This window comes from Mustela lutreola, chromosome 13 (assembly GCF_030435805.1).
Source record: "Mustela lutreola isolate mMusLut2 chromosome 13, mMusLut2.pri, whole genome shotgun sequence".
In the NCBI taxonomy this organism is placed as follows: domain Eukaryota; kingdom Metazoa; phylum Chordata; class Mammalia; order Carnivora; family Mustelidae; genus Mustela; species Mustela lutreola.
Genome location: NC_081302.1, coordinates 55,155,114 through 55,171,704, shown reverse-complemented (window position 1 = coordinate 55,171,704; position 16,591 = coordinate 55,155,114). Strand labels below are relative to the sequence as shown.

The following is a 16,591-nucleotide window of genomic DNA, read 5'->3' as shown; positions in this document are numbered from 1 at the left end:
AAGAAAGGGTACTTTTTGGAACCAGAAATATCGAAAAAGTGGTGCTCTGGACACCCACCCAGTTAGGGTTACAGGCCAGCCTTAGGCGGGGCGGGCCACTCAGCTGTTGCTGATTTGTCACCGTGGCCTGCTGATGCATTAAGTTCCTACGGCCCAGACCAAGACACGCTCTGCTTTAGCAAGAATTCTGCTCATACGTGATCGGATGTTTGCAGTTTTGGTTGTTATTGTCATATCTTCCCATTTTTAGAGAACACCATGTAAACCTAGCAATGAGATGGGCATAACAGGAATCAGATGTGAGATCTGTTTGGTATTTGTAACTTCTCAAAGGTGTGAAGCGCCCTACAGAGAAGAAGTCAGCCTCTGCACGGGTTTTCAGCTGAGTTTCAGCCCAAATGCCAAGATAATCCATTGAAATCTACCACGGAGATCTCGAATGTCAGCGTTAGTGCAGCCTAGCATTTCACAGTGGTATCTCATTTGCAAAGCCCCTACACAGCAAAAGTGCTCATTTTGCTCTTTCCTCTGGCAGCCCCAACAGCTGTGATCCTGCTGGGACCTGAATTTATGTTTTTAAAATCTGAGTACCCCAAAGTGAAGAGCAGCCTCAAAGCCAAGTCGTCTTCATCTGAAGTGAGGCTGGCTGTCTGGGTTCAGTTCTGTTTGTGTTGATTTCTCCCATCAGGTTTCTGCACGTCATCTTTATACGTTGGCTAGCTCGCAGTAAATCCCCCAAAGATTTCCAGGTGCCCCCCCTCCCCCTTTTTTACTGGTCCAGCTCTGCGCTCTTGCGCAGGCTCCCGTGGCCTTCAAAGATTGCGCGGACAATTTGTGTGGGGCTGCATCCTAGATGAGGTGCTGCAGGGCTGTAAGGAAGGCAGCTGGTGAGGCCTCTTGATTGAAGGTAAAATATTCTCCCACGTGCCCCAGAGGATAAGTGGAAATAAAACAGCATTGCAAAATTGCCTTGGTAATTGTGGCTTTTGCAGCTGCTGAGAGAGAATGGAGCAGCATTTTCTAGGGGAATGAAGCAATAACCTGGGAGTGAGGTGTTGTGGAATTTACTTTGTAGATCTTTTTAAATACCATAGATATTCTTTATTTACTCCTATTCCGACTTTTTTGAAAAAGAATTTAAGAACACTTATGCAAGAGAGTTACGTAAATTGAAAATATAATACCACTGGCCCTAGAAACGCAGATAGGGGGAAAATGCTACATGCCAAATTTATTTCTGAGCTCCCTGGAAGCCAGAGGGAAGAAGGAGTTATGGTAAGTGCCCTGGTTCTTGGGGTCATCATCTCAGTAACATGGGCTTGAAAGATGGGTGGGTGACCCCCTGAGACACCTCCCAGAACAGTGTTTAGCCCTACATCTGTGATAAGCTGAACTTCGCAGTACTTCCTTATCATCTAGGAGAAGGGTAATTGCTTCCCACCTCCTATGGAAGGAACGCCGGGCCCCTTCCTGAGGGCGGGGGGAAAAAAAGGGCGGAAGTTTCGTCAGGATGCCGTGAGGGCCGGGCCAAAACGGTGCCGTCGTCGCGGCGGTGACATCCTGACGCCACCGGCCTCTCCATTGCTTTCAGGTTACCGGATGCGATTAGGGTCCAGCACGGACAAAAAGGACTCGGGCCGCCTGCATGTGGACTTCGCCCAGGCCAGGGACGACTTCTACGAGTGGGAATGCAAGCAGCGGATGCGCGCGCGCGAGGAGCGGCACCGGCGCAAGCTGGAGGAGGACCGGCTGCGGCCGCCCTCGCCGCCGGCCATCATGCACTACTCCGAGCACGAGGCCGCGCTGCTGGCCGACAAGCTGAAAGGTAGGGGGCCGCCCTCGCGTCTCCGGCCGGGCGGGAGGCATGGCCCGCTCGCAGGACAACACCGCCATCCCCCAGGGCCCCAGCGCCCCCGACGTCTCGGTCTCCGCGTGCTGGGTGCGTGCAGGCGACGGCACCCGGAAGCAGGGGACACTTGGGCTTCCTCCTGCTGTTGGGACGCAGCCCGGCCCTTGCTCACCGGTGTGCGTGCACGAGTGTGTAGGGTCGCGCAACGTGGTCCGTGGAAGAGGGGCAGAAGGGGCATGTGCCGTCGCCCCAGAGCGGGCTCCTGTCTTCCCACGTGTGCGGACCGAGTGAGGCTAGTAGCTCCTGCAGACAGGCGGGTCCCGGGGGCGGGGGGGTGCTCCCGGTCCTGGTGGGGCTCCGGGTTCTGGAGCTTCCACCTACCTGTGCTCTTCTCAGAGCCTCCCTTCACGTGGGAAAAGGTGCTGGGGTCTGTGGAGGGTAGAAGCAAAACGTGGAACAGGATCCCTGCCTTCAGAAATGGAGTTGAAGGGACACTGCTGACACTACAGAATAATCGGGAATTAAAAGGAGTACATTTCATTCCTAGAGGGTTTGCTCTTTTCACATGTTTGATGCTATGGGGGGTAAAACCACATGGAGGCTTTAGTACCTGCCCCAGTGAATGGAAAATGATAGGGGAAGGGCCAGACTCTAACTCTGGAGCACGGTTATGTGTGAATTCTCTTCCATTATTGATCAGAGTCCTGTAATCTAGCAGCATCTGCATTTACAGGCCAATGATAGTCAGACTTCTTCCGACCATTGAGTGTGTTGGGCTTTAACGTGAGATGCAGGTTTGGGTAGCTGACCACACCCAGGTGTCTCAAGTAAATGATTAACTCTAGGACAAAGCCAGTGGCTGACTCAACCAACCTAGCAGCGTGCTTTGGGAACACGGTGGGCAAGTGTTGATGAAGGTATCCAGAAAATCTTCCCAGAGAACCGTGCAGGAGAAGAAGGGCCTTAAAGACATTCCAGTCAGAGGCAGGAGCTCTGGGATAAAAGACACAAGGAAGCCAAGAAGAAGGTGGTACCGGCAGAGAAAGGCAAGGGGGTACTGCTCCAGCACCCGGGAGAGCAACTTGGAAGTTTATAGAGCAGGGTGCTGCAGGAAGTGTGGCAGGGCCCTGAAAGCTGCTGCTGGATTGGGATTTTACTCCATAAGCAGTAGAGAAGCCACTAATGTTTTCTTATGAGAAGAGAGATGTGATTGATCCTTGGAGTGTCTTAGAGCATCGCTAGCACACTGCTGGCAGCATGTAAAGTGGATTGGATGTTTTCACTAAGTGAGATGTGTGAAAGCTGCCCAAAACCTATTTTAGGAGGATAGGAGGTTGACATTCTGTTTCTTTAAAAGAGTTAAAAAGGATGTCTGCTTCTAGCCCTCATGCCCTGTTCAGGCCTTAGGAGCCCCTAATCAGCTGCCGTTTTGGCTGAAAGCCCCCCACTGTAACCACCCAGGGCTTTTTTTGCCACCAGCCCATGTTGCTCTGCTCTGGGAGGTCCCATCTGACAGACATAAATATACAGGCCATGGGTGTCCCTTTAACAAAAAAACACACCAAATGCAAACAGAGGCATCATCTCCCTTTTCTATTCAGGCGACAGATCAGAAGGAGCGCTCAGAATGAAAGAGCACAACACCCTCAACCAGGAATACTGATTTTGGAACAAGTAGTTTTTTACTACCCTGCACATTGTGCATTATCAGCTTATGGGCTACACCTAGACATGACAAAAACTAGTCCTTTCATTCTGTGACCTCTTGGAGGGATTTTACAAAAATCTGGCCACCTTCTCTGCTTTTTAAGGAACCAGCACAGAAATGCCTATGCGCGTGAGAGGAACGAGGCACTGCCTTTGCCGTGAGAGGATCACAGATTGGGATGTCAACTGGGTGAAGTAATTTGCAAGCTTTGCCATTTCAAAAATATATATTTATATAGATGAGTATAATTTGAAGAATTTAGGAGCTGCACCTTCTCCAAGTACTTTGTGATCCCTTGAGAGAACAGATTGGAAAATTTAATAGATGGCAGTTACAGTAGAATGAACTAGCTGGGGATACATCTCAGGCAACCAGTCAGGTAATATCAAGCTTGACAATTTCAACCCAAGCACAGAGTTTGGAATATAAACAGCATTTAATTGCTTAGGAAATTGGCTGCCTCAGAGAGGAAATCCACTCCATGCTCCTTATATAACGCTGCAAAGCCAGACTGGAGGGGCAAGGAAACTGCTTCCTGAAGATGATTTCATTGATGTGGGAATTTAAAAAAAAAAAAAAAAATGCAGTCAAAACCCAAGGTAAAGAAGCCTGAGTAAAAAAGAAGATGGAAATATGATCTGAAAATACCTAATTGGATTTGATTTTTTTTTTCCTCCCCTGAGAAATCATTCTATCTTAGGTTTATTACAAACGTTTCCCCCCATTTTACATTGTACTTGTTTATTCTTGGAGTTTTCTTTTTGAAAATCAGCTCTATCTAGCAAAATCTGTATAAGCCAACTCTTTTTTTTTTTCTTTAAGATTTTATTTATTTATTTGACAGAGAGAGTTCACAAGTAGGCAGAGAGGCAGGCTGAGAGAGAGAGGGGGAAGCAGGCTCTCCACTGAACAGAGAGCCCCATGCGGGGCTTGATCCCAGGACGCTGAGATCATGACCTGAGCTGAAGGCAGAGGCTTAACCCACTGAGCCACTCAGGCCCCCAAGCCAACTCTTTATTATGACCCACAAGGCCCTCTACATCCTGCCCAGTTGTTAAAACTGTGTGCATAGTAAATACTGAGATCCTTCTTCCCTCCCTCCCTCAGTGATTTGGAGCTTTGAGCTATGTTACATTTGTGGCCACTGGTGCCGCCAGGCATGGTCAGAAGTACAGGGGGGAGTGATGCTCGCCACCAGTATTGCCCAAATATTTGTGGAGCTCTTTACCGTATAGCTGGAACTGTGCTAATAAGCACTGCATGGGAAGACAATGGCGTGCGGGCCCCCACCTCACAGAGTTTAGGCTTCTGACGTGGTAAAGCCAGTTACAAAGCACTGAGATGGGGCATCTGGGTGGCTCAGTGGGTTAAGCCTCTGCCTTCGGCTCAGGTCCTGATCCCAGGGTCCTGGGATTGAGCCCCACATCAGGCTTTCTGCTCAGCAGGGAGCCTGCTTCCCCCTCTCTGTCTGCCTGCCTCTCTGCCTACTTGTGATCTCTGTCAAATAAATAAATAAAATCTTAAAAAAAAAAATGCACCAGGACTTGCTGATATCGTGTGTGAGAAGTGCAGTGGGAGCTCCCAGGAGTGACCCAGAACCCAGCTGGACAGGGTGCAAGGGTGGATCTTCTAAGACCAGCTCATCCCAGATCCAGTTGCCACTGGGCCTTCTTGAAGGCAGAGAAGAAGTCAAGTTGTAATTGTGTAGAGTCTAAGGGAGCGTCTGTTACATTGATACAAATTCTAAAAAGAAATGTAGCGGGCACCCTGCTGATTAAATAGACATTGTTCTGAGACAATTCAACTTAATGAAGACTGATTGGGAAGTAACTGCTCACAGACCCAAACTTTATAGCATGGCTTTGAGAAAGTGAGAAGGAGCTCAATAACACCATAATTACACTTTATTGGAAACAGTAGCACCAGGCAGATGAGATAATGAATTTCAGTGTGTCTAACACAGACCATCCACCCCTGGAGGAACCCTGTGTTTGGACTGTGGAAGGAAGAGATTGATTAGACGGTGAGAAAGATTATATCCTAATTCACTGGAGATTTCTCCTGGCAAGAGCATTTAAAAGTTTTTGTGTACTTTTTCCCCCTTTGGAAAGCTTCACATAGTCTTTCATTATGTGATGAAATGAAGAGTTTCTCTGTGCATCAGGTGAAGTTTTGACAAAGCTTTGAAGCAGTGCCCTTGGGGTCCCCCTGGTGTGTCATCATGAATTCAGCTCTCCTGGGATCAGTATTCATAATTTCCGGAGGGCTAGACTCTGATTTGCATACAGAATGGCCCCTGTCAGCCTGCCAGAGGGAGGAGGGGTGGCAGTGGTGTTGGCGTTTTGCTGAGACGGTTGTCAATATTTATGGCTCCCAGAAAGTAAAAATCAATAATGCTGTAAGCCAAGTGGAAGTTCCATTAGCTAAAAGCCAGGCTTCCTTCTTAGGGCAAGGGGAATGAGAAGCACAGGAGCCTGTTTGAGAATCAGTTCCTTAGGCGTTATTGACCTTCACAGAGGCAAGATAGGCCACTGCATCTAGAAACATCTTGCTTAACCCAAAAGCTGGAATAACCAGTGCATTTTCGTATTGCCACCACCTGTAATTGTTTTCATTTTTACAGGTACTATGAGAGTTGGGGGAGATTGTGTGTGTGTGTTGGGGGCGGGGAGAAGGGTGCATTAACCACTTGCATCACCTTTCCTGCTACCTGTGATTTGGAGGATTGATAAGGTTATACCCCTTTTAATAGTGCATTGAGCAGCCAAAAAATGGAGACTTGTTTAGGGATGTCCAATGTTGAGGGACACATGTTGAAATTTTAGGGATGTCGTAGTATTAATGTTTGGCCATCCTGGAATCCCCATTCTGCTTGGGTCAATATATGATTCTACATTGTAAGCTGTTTCCAGCTATCATAGAAGCCAGAAATCAGTGATAGCTAGATCAACACACCATTCCTGTGGTTCACTGTGTGTGTGTGTGTGTGTGTGTGTGTGTGTATCCCCATTTTTATTTATTTATTTATTTATTGGGAAAAATGTAGAACATCTTCCTTTTATCTCATTCTCAGGACATTTTTTTCAAACATTAATCTCCTCTCCTGTTATTCCTTTATAGACCCAGCCATAAATAAGGGTCTTACATCTCCCCTAAGTTTTCATAGTCAGTGTTCACGGCCTGGCTCTCATCCCACTTATTGTTCTGAAAATCAAGGCCAGATCTCCCTCCATCCACAAAGGGGGAGAAAAAAACTGCTTACCAGTCTGAGTCCTTTTCCCCTTTATTATCTATTCATCAGTTTGACTGAAGTTCACCCTGTGTCCACCTGCTGGGTCCTGGGCTCTATGTCATGGCCCCGAGGTTTCAGATCTGATTGCAGCACGGGCCTGGCCTTTGAGGAGTTTATAGTTCAAGGGTGGCTAAAGGATATTGTGGCTGTGGAACCATGACTTACAAATATGAACAGTGCCAGTGATTTTCTTTAACTCATTTAGACGTTAAAAACTGTTTCAAAAGAGAATTTGCTGTACAATGATTCATATTTTCTACTGAACAAAAATTCATCTCCGTTGTTAGGGAGAATTATTTGTGTTGTTATCAGCCCTCCACAATTTATGTCCTGTCCCTAAAGAGTAATAAGATAGCCTGGTCAAAAACAATGAAAGAGGGACGCCTGGGTGGCTCAGTGGGTTAAGCCACTGCCTTCGGCTCAGGTCATGATCCCAGCGTCCTGGGATCGAGTCCCACATCGGGCTCCTTGCTTGGCAGGGACCCTGCTTCTCCCTCTGCCTCTGTCTGCCATTCTGTCCGCCTGTGCTCGCTCTCTCTCCCTCTCTCTCTGACAAATTAAAAAAAAAAAAAAAACAATGAAAGATTCACTCCCCCATCAAATCAGATAATTCTGGGGATGGGTGGGAGCAATGCAGAGGGTCCTCTAGGCCATGGCCAGCATTTCACTGAAAGGATCTGCAGTGGTCTCTATGCCCATTTGCAAGTCGTGGACAATTTTTTTTTCCACATTTTTTTTTCCCCTGGGATGGGGATGCCAGGTGCTAAAGCAGCTCTTCCTTAAATGCCGGTGGGGGAGGTTAGGGACAGGGATTCACGAAGCTCCTAAGGATCACATCACATCCTTTCAGTATTCTCCACTACCTCAGCTGCTACTTTCCATTTCAGGGTTTTGTTATCTTTTAACTTAGATGAGCTCCCAGCCAATTTCCCGGGTTTTCATTGACTGATTTCTTCCAGTGCTTCCAAAACTTTAATGTGCGTATGAATCACTTGGAGTAGGGTGCAGATTCTGAGTCAGGAAGCCTGAGTAAGAGTGAGTCTGCATTTTCAAAGAGCTCCCAAAATGAGGCTCAAGCTTAAAGTCTTTGAATAGCAAAGATTTATCCCATGTGCAATTTTTTAAATGCCTACTATGTGCCAGGTGCTCAAGAAATATGGAAGAGAGGGAAAGAGAGGGAGGGAGGTTGATAAAGTCTGAGGTAAACAGAAATGAAATGAGATGGGTACGGCTTTAGGTCATGACATTGAGGGATGATAGTCATCATAATATTGTTTATTCCTCACAAAACTGAAGTCGGTCATTATTTCCCCAGAACTGAAAATGTCTTCAAAAAGATTTTTGACTCCTATGACAAACTGGTTAGTTAGTGCCTTACTGCAGGAAGTTCTTCTCTGTGATTATCGGACATCATTCTGAACTTTCATTGCCAGTGGGAATGACCTCAGAGGCCTGAAGGGTAAAGGACCAGCTAGCCTAACTGCCAGGCAGACATTTATCTCCGAGAGTCCCTGTGAAAATACTCTTTAACACAAAATTGAAATGTTTATTCCCAACTGATGTTTCCCAACTTCTGACCACTGAATTTGTGGCTCTCTAGCTCTAACCACGGCAAGTCTATTAGAAATAGTGTAGCCAAATGTAGGTAAACTGCAAAGAGAAAAGCTCAGAATGACCAGGAGATTGAAATGTGTTTTGGAAGCTTTATTCTCATGTCAGCGCTTCAAAACTGGAGACCCATCCATAAACCAGCAATCACTATACAGAGTGACTGATGTTTTAGTAGCGGGATATTTAGGGAATTGCAGAAACATAGCAAATGGACACATAATTCATGCTGGAGTTCCAGAAAACCTGCCTTCATGAAAGGCACTGAAGCTGAATCTTGAGGGAACCAGAACAGGGGGACCAGAAATGAGAAGGTTCCTTGGATGAGTGCACAGATAGGCAAAGGCTGGGGTGGTGTGGCCATGGTTTTTAACAAAGGGGAGAACAGTAAGGGAATGGGGGGTGGATTGAAGAGGACAGTGCAAATCAAGAAAAGTCATGGGGAAAATCGTTCAGTAACCTGGGTGTGATGTCTTGAAGACCCTGATTAGAAAACACCGCACAATTTTTAATGAGCAAATCGTCCGTATTCAGTCCTTACTGCGCCGATCTTCCCAATTCTTGCTGTGGAAAAAGCACGTCTGCACATTCTAGTTTCTAAACTGCACCCGTGTTCAGAGTTATGCCTAAGTATGTTCACAGAAAGTATTTGGAATTCTTCATAACTGCATCTTTGATGTGATTTTTATGAGCACTGTTAATTTCTTTTCACATGAATAGCTTTAATAATGCTGCAATCTAAGTCCTGTTTAAATTAGTTTATATTGTTTTCTGTTTTCTCAGTGATCTTGCCACTGAATACAAAATTGAATTTACAGTTGGATATTGAAAATGACCGCTCCCCTTACACTCCTGTAACCATTTAGAGTGAGTTGCTGGGTTAGTCTTAATTAATATAAAGTCCCTTCTTACACAGCAACAGATATTGCCCAAACTTAACCAAATGCGCCTTAACTAATGTCTTCACATTGAATATACATGTCAGTACATCAATTTTACGTTGGCCTAGCAGTTTTAGAGAGTTCAGAAATGAGGATGAAATCGGGAGTTTTCACCAGAAGTGTACACTTCTTTTAAGCTAATAGAATTCTGCCTACAATTACTCGTGTTACATATTTTTTTTAACACTTGTTAAAATATGAGCAAGTCTCTTGCTTCCTTATTTTATAAATTGTATATTTTCAGTTCTTAATCCTAAAACTGCTGTTTCTCTTTCTGAAAACTATCAATTAACTGTGATCTGCTGGTGAACTTACACACTCCATCTAGGAGCGAGGAACAATAAAATTTGCTTTTCAGATCATTTCAGCAAACATATATTTTTAAAATTGAAGTGTGCTCTCCCTGACAGTAAATTAGTGTATTTATGAACTCAGTGACCACAGGCTAGAGAAGGAAAAACAACCAGTAACAGGAGGGAAAAATAGAACAGCATTGTTCTCTCTCCTAGTTAGCTCCCCAACAAAATCATGGAGGGTTTCTTTTGCTCTGTGTTATGCAGAGATGAAAGTCCCAGCTAAGGGGAAAAATGGTACATGAAGTCGGTGTTTTCTTTTTTGTTGTTATTTTTTAAGAGGGGGAAAAAAAGATTTCTTATAAGCATTAGGTTTATTCGTGCTGTCTTTTGGGAGGTCCATTCTCCTAACATATATTGGCAGGGAGAGAGGTAGAGAGTGCACGCGGGAGGCAAAATTTATTCTGACTGTAACGGTCACAGTGGGCCTCTCACAAACATAATGCTAAATTATGGGCCTCTCCATGGGCTGAACGTAATGTTAAGTTGTATGATGGATTTTATCTTACACAAGCCGCTCTGGTCCATGAAATGAGATAAGAAACCACTGTAGCTGGAGTTCACAGAGGGTTGAGCTCAGACTGAAATTCCAGAGTTAACAGAATTGGATGAGCCTGCCGTGAGACTGCACGTGTATGTTCTGCGCCTGTGTGTTGAGATTTTCAAGGAAAGGTGTCTTTGTGGGGTGCCCCGTGGGTGTTCCCAGGGTCTGTTGTCTCCTCCTGTGAAGGTGTGAGGGTGGAGGGGGCAGGTTTGCACTGAAAAAAGGCTTTGATCCCCAACCCTAGACTACCCCTGCCACAGTGGGAGAGGGCCTGGGTGGATGCTGATCAGTAGAATGTGTTCGATGTGTACTTCCACCGTGGAGAAAGCAGAGCACATCCCACACACGGGGTCAGGCTGGTCGGTCCTGCCTTCCTTCAGCACACATACTTCTGCGCAGGCAACAGCCACTATAAGGAAGGGGTGCCCCTTCTGGGAGGGGGCCTCTAGCAGGAAAAGTACTAAAGGTATTTCTGTAATGTGCTATGAAATTCACAGAGAGCCCCAAGAAGGAAGGTTTTGTGTGATGTGTAACATACCAACAACAGTGGTTGATTAAAAACATGTGGTGTGTTAGATAAAACAAAACTCCTCTACCAAGTATGAATCACACTCTGTCCAGTCATCTGGGTGTGTGTGTGTGTGTGTATGTGTGTGTAAATAATATATAATAAATAAAAATAGATAATAATATAGAAAATATATGCAAACACAAAGATACACAGTTTTTCTGATGTTCCTTCAGTGGAGGGATCATAATAAGCACTCAGTATCTATCAGATAAAAATAAGTAAGAATCTGAATCTTCCAGTTTAATTTTGCTTCTGATTTTTAGAATTCAGAGCTTATATAGTTTTCTTGAGAAATGTAGGGTATTCTTCTCAAGCCACATTTTCCAAGGGTAGAAAAATGTAAGTGGAAGACTTCTCCCCTCAGATTTGCCTGGGAAGTATGCAGGAAGCCTTCAGCAGTAGGATTGATTAAATGTTGTGATAATTGACATATAACTTCCAGTTCTAAATAACTTAATTACCTTCAAACTTGCTTTTTTTCCCCCCTACTTCTAAGCCGTATAACAGGTTTGTTCCAGTAACAATTCCCAAACAGGCAAGTTTGTTTTCTTTCAAATAAACTTTATCATTTATTTACAGGTGGAACCTCATTCCCCACTCCCCCCACCCCCAAATCCCCATACATACCTCAAACCAAGTTTCAAATGCATTCCAATAGGTTTCCAAATTGCTTTGGGAGAAAACACTGACCACCCAGATAACAAGTCCTCTTTTGCTGAAAACAAGGAAATATTCTGTTTTTCAGCCTAATTAAATATGTTGTATTAAACCTAAGATGAAATTAGTTTTGAACTGTAGTATAAAAAGAACTGACTAATTCTTACTAAAGCCTTGGGAACAATATCATCCGTTACATCCAGTTTTAAAATAGTTAACTCTGTCATCCATATTTAGACATCCATTTTTAGAATCTGCTGATTCTAAGCCAGAAAAGTAGTATCGTTGTATAATATATCTGATGAAAGAATAAAGTGGATACCAGATAGGTTAATGACAGTTTTTCCAGCCAGTCTTAAAAGAGAGAAATCCGGGTTTGGCATACTGTGTTACCAAGAATGCCCAGAACAGACCTCAAACTGAATTTTCTGGTTTCATAGATGAGAGAGTGAACCACTATTTGTTTCTTGGATGGCTCTATGGGACCATGGAGTTAGAGGTGGAAGGGGAAGCCAAGGGATGCTAGAGCACTTCATCTTAGGAGAAATAATTTGTGAAGTTCGGGAAATGCATTCATTAAGATGGTCCCTGTTAGGTCTTTTGAGAAGAGCCTAAAGTCAAGTCCATTTTCTTGCCTTGGCATGATTTGTACTTGGTGGTCTTCCATTTCCAGATGATAGCAAGTTTTCAGAGGCTATCACAGTGCTCCTTTCCTGGATTGAACGTGGGGAGGTGAATCGGCGTTCTGCAAACCAGTTCTATTCCATGGTGCAGTCAGCCAATAGCCACGTCCGCCGGCTGATGAATGAAAAGGCCACCCATGAACAGGAGATGGAAGAGGCCAAGGAGAATTTTAAAAACGCCTTAACCGGAATCCTCACCCAATGTAAGTAAAATTTTGGGGGCCATTTGTTTTCGTTGTGATTTTGCCTTTTCTTTTGCATTCCTTTAATTTTGGTTTTCATTTTGGGGGTAAGTAGTTCAATAATTTCCCATTTTACTCCATACGGAATGGCAAACCTCATAACCTATTTCATATTCTGTGGCAACTTGGCGGAACACGGACCCTGCCCTGAGAGCTTACTTCTCAAGGTGAGCAACGTTTCTGTAGCTTTTCCTCAGAACACCAAACCTGGCCCCTGGGGCAGGGCAGCCAGAAGCTTCTGTGCGACTGTGGACCCACCTCAGGTCACACCGCACCTGCGGTGCAGCCACCCTTTACCTGTGGGCTGGCCCCACATGCAGGACGTGACCTGCATGGCCTCCTAGTGCCGACACTAGGAAGCAGACCCTGAGTACATTGTCCTTGAGCTCTGTTTAGGATGAAAGCACCATCAGAAAAACTCCTCCTCAGGATCCCTTATTTGAGGTGAGCTTTGGCTGTCAATGTGTGCAACTCAGGAGTTGAGATTTTTCTACAGTCTAATTTTTTTGTCCTTTCTTCGTCTGGAAAGCAAATTGCCTTAACTGCTTAATGCTGGCGATTTTTCATGTCCAGACCTTAAATTGATGTAGGGGTATAAATGGGCTTTCTCATAGAACAATAGTCAGGGTAATTACCCAGGGCTCTATTCGAAAAAAGGGCGTATAATTTTTTTTCTGGGTACTCTGTCTATGTCTGTAGTTAGCATCACAGCAGCATCATGCATTATGGTTGCTGATGTTCCCGCGGTTGGTTAAAGCCATCGAATGACACTGTAACAATGCCCGCTCCATTCGGTACCATGTGGGACGGTGACATATGCAATTTACATATTCATTCCGTGAATGAGGAATTTTTTCAGTGATACAGTGTGCCAAAACGTCGATCGCCTCTTTCATCAGTGTAAACCCAAGGGATGACATATCTATCTGTTAGGACGGGAAGAGAGAGGGACATGAAAAACTAGGCTCTCAGGTATCTTATATGACTTTGTTGTCAGAAGAACATTTTTTCATAGCAACATAAAATATATAAGAAACGTGCACAGGTGAATACTGGTAAGTGACCAGATATCCAGTAGGAGACTAACCTGGGACACCTGTCTTTATAGAAAAGGAAAAGGAAAAACAGAAGTGCTGCTGTCTCATCAGACCATTATCAGACCACTTTCCCTCGATGACCTATCGTGAGGGACGGCCTTTCCTTGGACTACATACGCCCAGCAGCTCTGAGGTTAGGATTACTAGGGATAGGATAAAGGACACTAATATTGATTTCCTCTTTAAAACGAGGGAAGCATGGAAGGGATGAGTGGGTGGAGGGGAAGTAAGGCTGGCTGGTAATGGAGAAAAGGAAGAGAGGGAAAGGCCACTCAACTCTAATGATACCGTCCCTCCAAAGCGATGGCAAACCAGATGCCTGAACATGGGAATATTATTGGATACCTCTTGTTCGCTAGCATCAATTTTAAATCCGTTTTCACTCCCGTGACTTTACAGTCATACCCGGCAGGGAACATCCAACCCTTGTCCTGACAATGAAGGTAGGAAGGCAGCCGTGCATTAAAATAGAGGAACAATTCTGTGTCCTTCGGTCTTATCCATTAAAAGAAGCCCCTGTTAAAAAGAGGCCCAGCTCCTGTGACTGAAGAAATTCAATGCGCTTAACATGATGCAGGACTGAGTTGGTCTTGTTTGAAGAGAGAGATAGAGGAAGAAGCCTGGCTTATGGCAGGGTCCAGACGTCAGCATTGGATTACTGATAAAGGCTGAACTGGAAAGGGAAGTTCAAGTCCCTTTAACAGGCTTTCTACTTTTCTACTGTGAGGCCTCCAGGGGGCGCATCTGGCCACAGGCAGCCCAGAAGCCCTGGGCCCCACTGCACAGTGAGGAGGAGCAGAGGGAAATGGGGGATGGGGTGGGTGGGTGGGGTGGTATGGGCAGGCTGACCTGCCCCTGCTCTGGGAGGGAGAAAGTAAAGGGCTAGAGCAGGACCAGGAATTCCGGAGGGAAATTCACCTCACGGAAACCTAAGAGTGGAGACTCCTGTCCTAGATGCCTCTTCAGCACTTCCCACTATGAAATATAAAAAATGGAATTCTTGCTTTTAATCTTTAAACCCATTCTGTTTTAGATTTTTCCTTTACATTTTAGGGAATTCTCAGACCCAAATCCTACAAGTAATTTTTACCCTCATCATCTCCTTCTACCAAGCCCGTATTCAGGCCATCAGGAAACCCCACTGTGTCAGCATTCAAAAACTATGGCTTTTCTTCATTGTAACTACCAGCATTCAAGGGCAGGCTGTCTGCAGTGTGGCAGCGGCCTGGCGCCTCAGTTAGACCTGGTGTCCACCTGTGAGTAACAAAAAACCCCGCCTAACTTTGCCTGAAACAAGGGAGGTTTTTCCCTTTTCAGACCTGGTAAAATCTGAATTTAGGTGTTTGTTGGCATGGGTTCAGGGCTGTCACCCTGAGGTGTCTGTGCGGCTATTAGCTTTTCCTAGGTGATGGTCCAAAATCACCGCTTTTACTCAGGCCATCACTTCTTTTTTTACAAGCTCAAGTCGCATTCAAGGGAAAAAGCAGAGGACCGGGTTGTGCCTTTAGAGCAAGAAAGCAAAACTTGCCCAAAGATCCCCAACAGACTTTCATTTCTGTCTCATTGTGCAGAATTATTACATGTGTCCATGCCTAGCTATAAGGAAAGTAGGAAATATCCTTTCTTGAGTGGGCGTGTTGCTCCCCAGAATAAAACTGGAGATCTCATAGGAAGGAAGGAAGGGAGGATGGCTGCCTGGAGGCATTTTGCAGTTTCTGCCACATATAGTCCCTCCTTTTCCACTTTTATTCCTGTTCAATCTATTTTTCACACATCGTCTAATATAATTCACATCATATCTTCCCCACTTAAATCCCTTGAGTAGGTTCCCATTGCACTTATAGTAATATTCACTCTCCCCAGACTAAAAGCTCTCCATTCCTTCCATTTCAACGTCCGTTTTCCCTTGGCTTACCGTGCCTCATCCCCACGGGCCTCCCTGCCCTGGAGCCTGTCAGAACCGCCTCCCACCTGCAAGCCTCTGCACCTCTGTCCTGCCTGTTGGTTACTGCCCCCCTCCCTGCATGTGTGAATCCCTCCCATCCTTTAGGTCTTGGCCCAAAGCCCACCCTTCAGAGAGACCTTTCCGCTTCACCCTTCCCCAGGAGGTTCATCAAGTTCGAGGTCCTTTGGAGTACTTACTGAAGTGTGCAATGATGTCGTGATTTGTCTGCTTGTGATTATCAGTCTTGCACGCATACCAGGTGTCTGGAACACAGACTCAGGATGATGAGTGAGCAAGCACATGAGTAAATGGGAAGGATGGCAGGAAGGAAACTGGAGACAGTTCAGAAGTTCCCAGGGCCCTCCAAGAGTGGTTAGGTGCAGGTGGCACAGTCTGGGGTCCTGGGCCTTCAGCTTTGCTTGAATGGCTAAGCACGTCCGAAAGCTCACTAGCTGTGCCTTGGTTGGCAGCTGCTGCACTCTCCCAGACTCCTGGTAGCAGGTTAGGGGGCGTTAGGGGAGTCAGCATGGAGGAGTCAACAGAGAAACTCATGTTGGCATTCCTCAGTTGCAGTTACATTTCCCATCTACCTATTGCTGCGGGAGAGACCCCCCTCAGCCCTGTACTTGGCTTCTGGGGAAGTGTTTCAGCAGTCAGCAGAGACGGTGAAAAGTCCCAGCTGACATTGATAGCCCACAGTGCCGTGGGGCCCACCCCAGCCACAGAGGGCCTGAGGGGCCTTCATGTGCCTTGATAGTTAAGGCCTTCGGGACAACTTCCAAGATCTTAAAGACCTTAAACATGAGCATTGACCTGGAATGAAGCCTTTGAGGGAGAACAGGAAGATGGCCTGCCTTACTGAGCAAGCTCAGAATTTTCCATTCTTTCTTATGTGCTGTCACAAAGATGACCACTCCCCAGGTGCACAGGGAACCCAAGCCTACCATCCGTCATGACAGATGTCACCTGGCTGAGCTGTGAGGTGTGTGCACATTTCATCGCTCTTTGAATTTTAAATACATCTCCTTTCACGTCTGGTGCAGTTGCATCTGTTTGTCTCGACCATGTTTTCTACTTATCCCAGAACCCTTTAGCGTAGTG

The 16,591-nt window shown here is 45.6% G+C and overlaps 1 protein-coding gene across 13 annotated transcripts in view; it reads left to right on the top strand.

Moving 5' to 3' along the window:
• ENOX1 (ecto-NOX disulfide-thiol exchanger 1) overlaps positions 1–16,591 on the top strand; it is a 572,082-nt gene that overhangs the window by 409,715 nt on the left and 145,776 nt on the right. For all 13 annotated transcript variants that reach the window (XM_059144563.1, XM_059144567.1, XM_059144559.1 and 10 more), the window contains 2 exons: positions 1,592–1,825; positions 12,197–12,409. In XM_059144563.1, the coding sequence (XP_059000546.1) occupies positions 1,592–1,825; positions 12,197–12,409 (447 nt within the window). The remainder of the gene's footprint in view (positions 1–1,591; positions 1,826–12,196; positions 12,410–16,591) is intronic.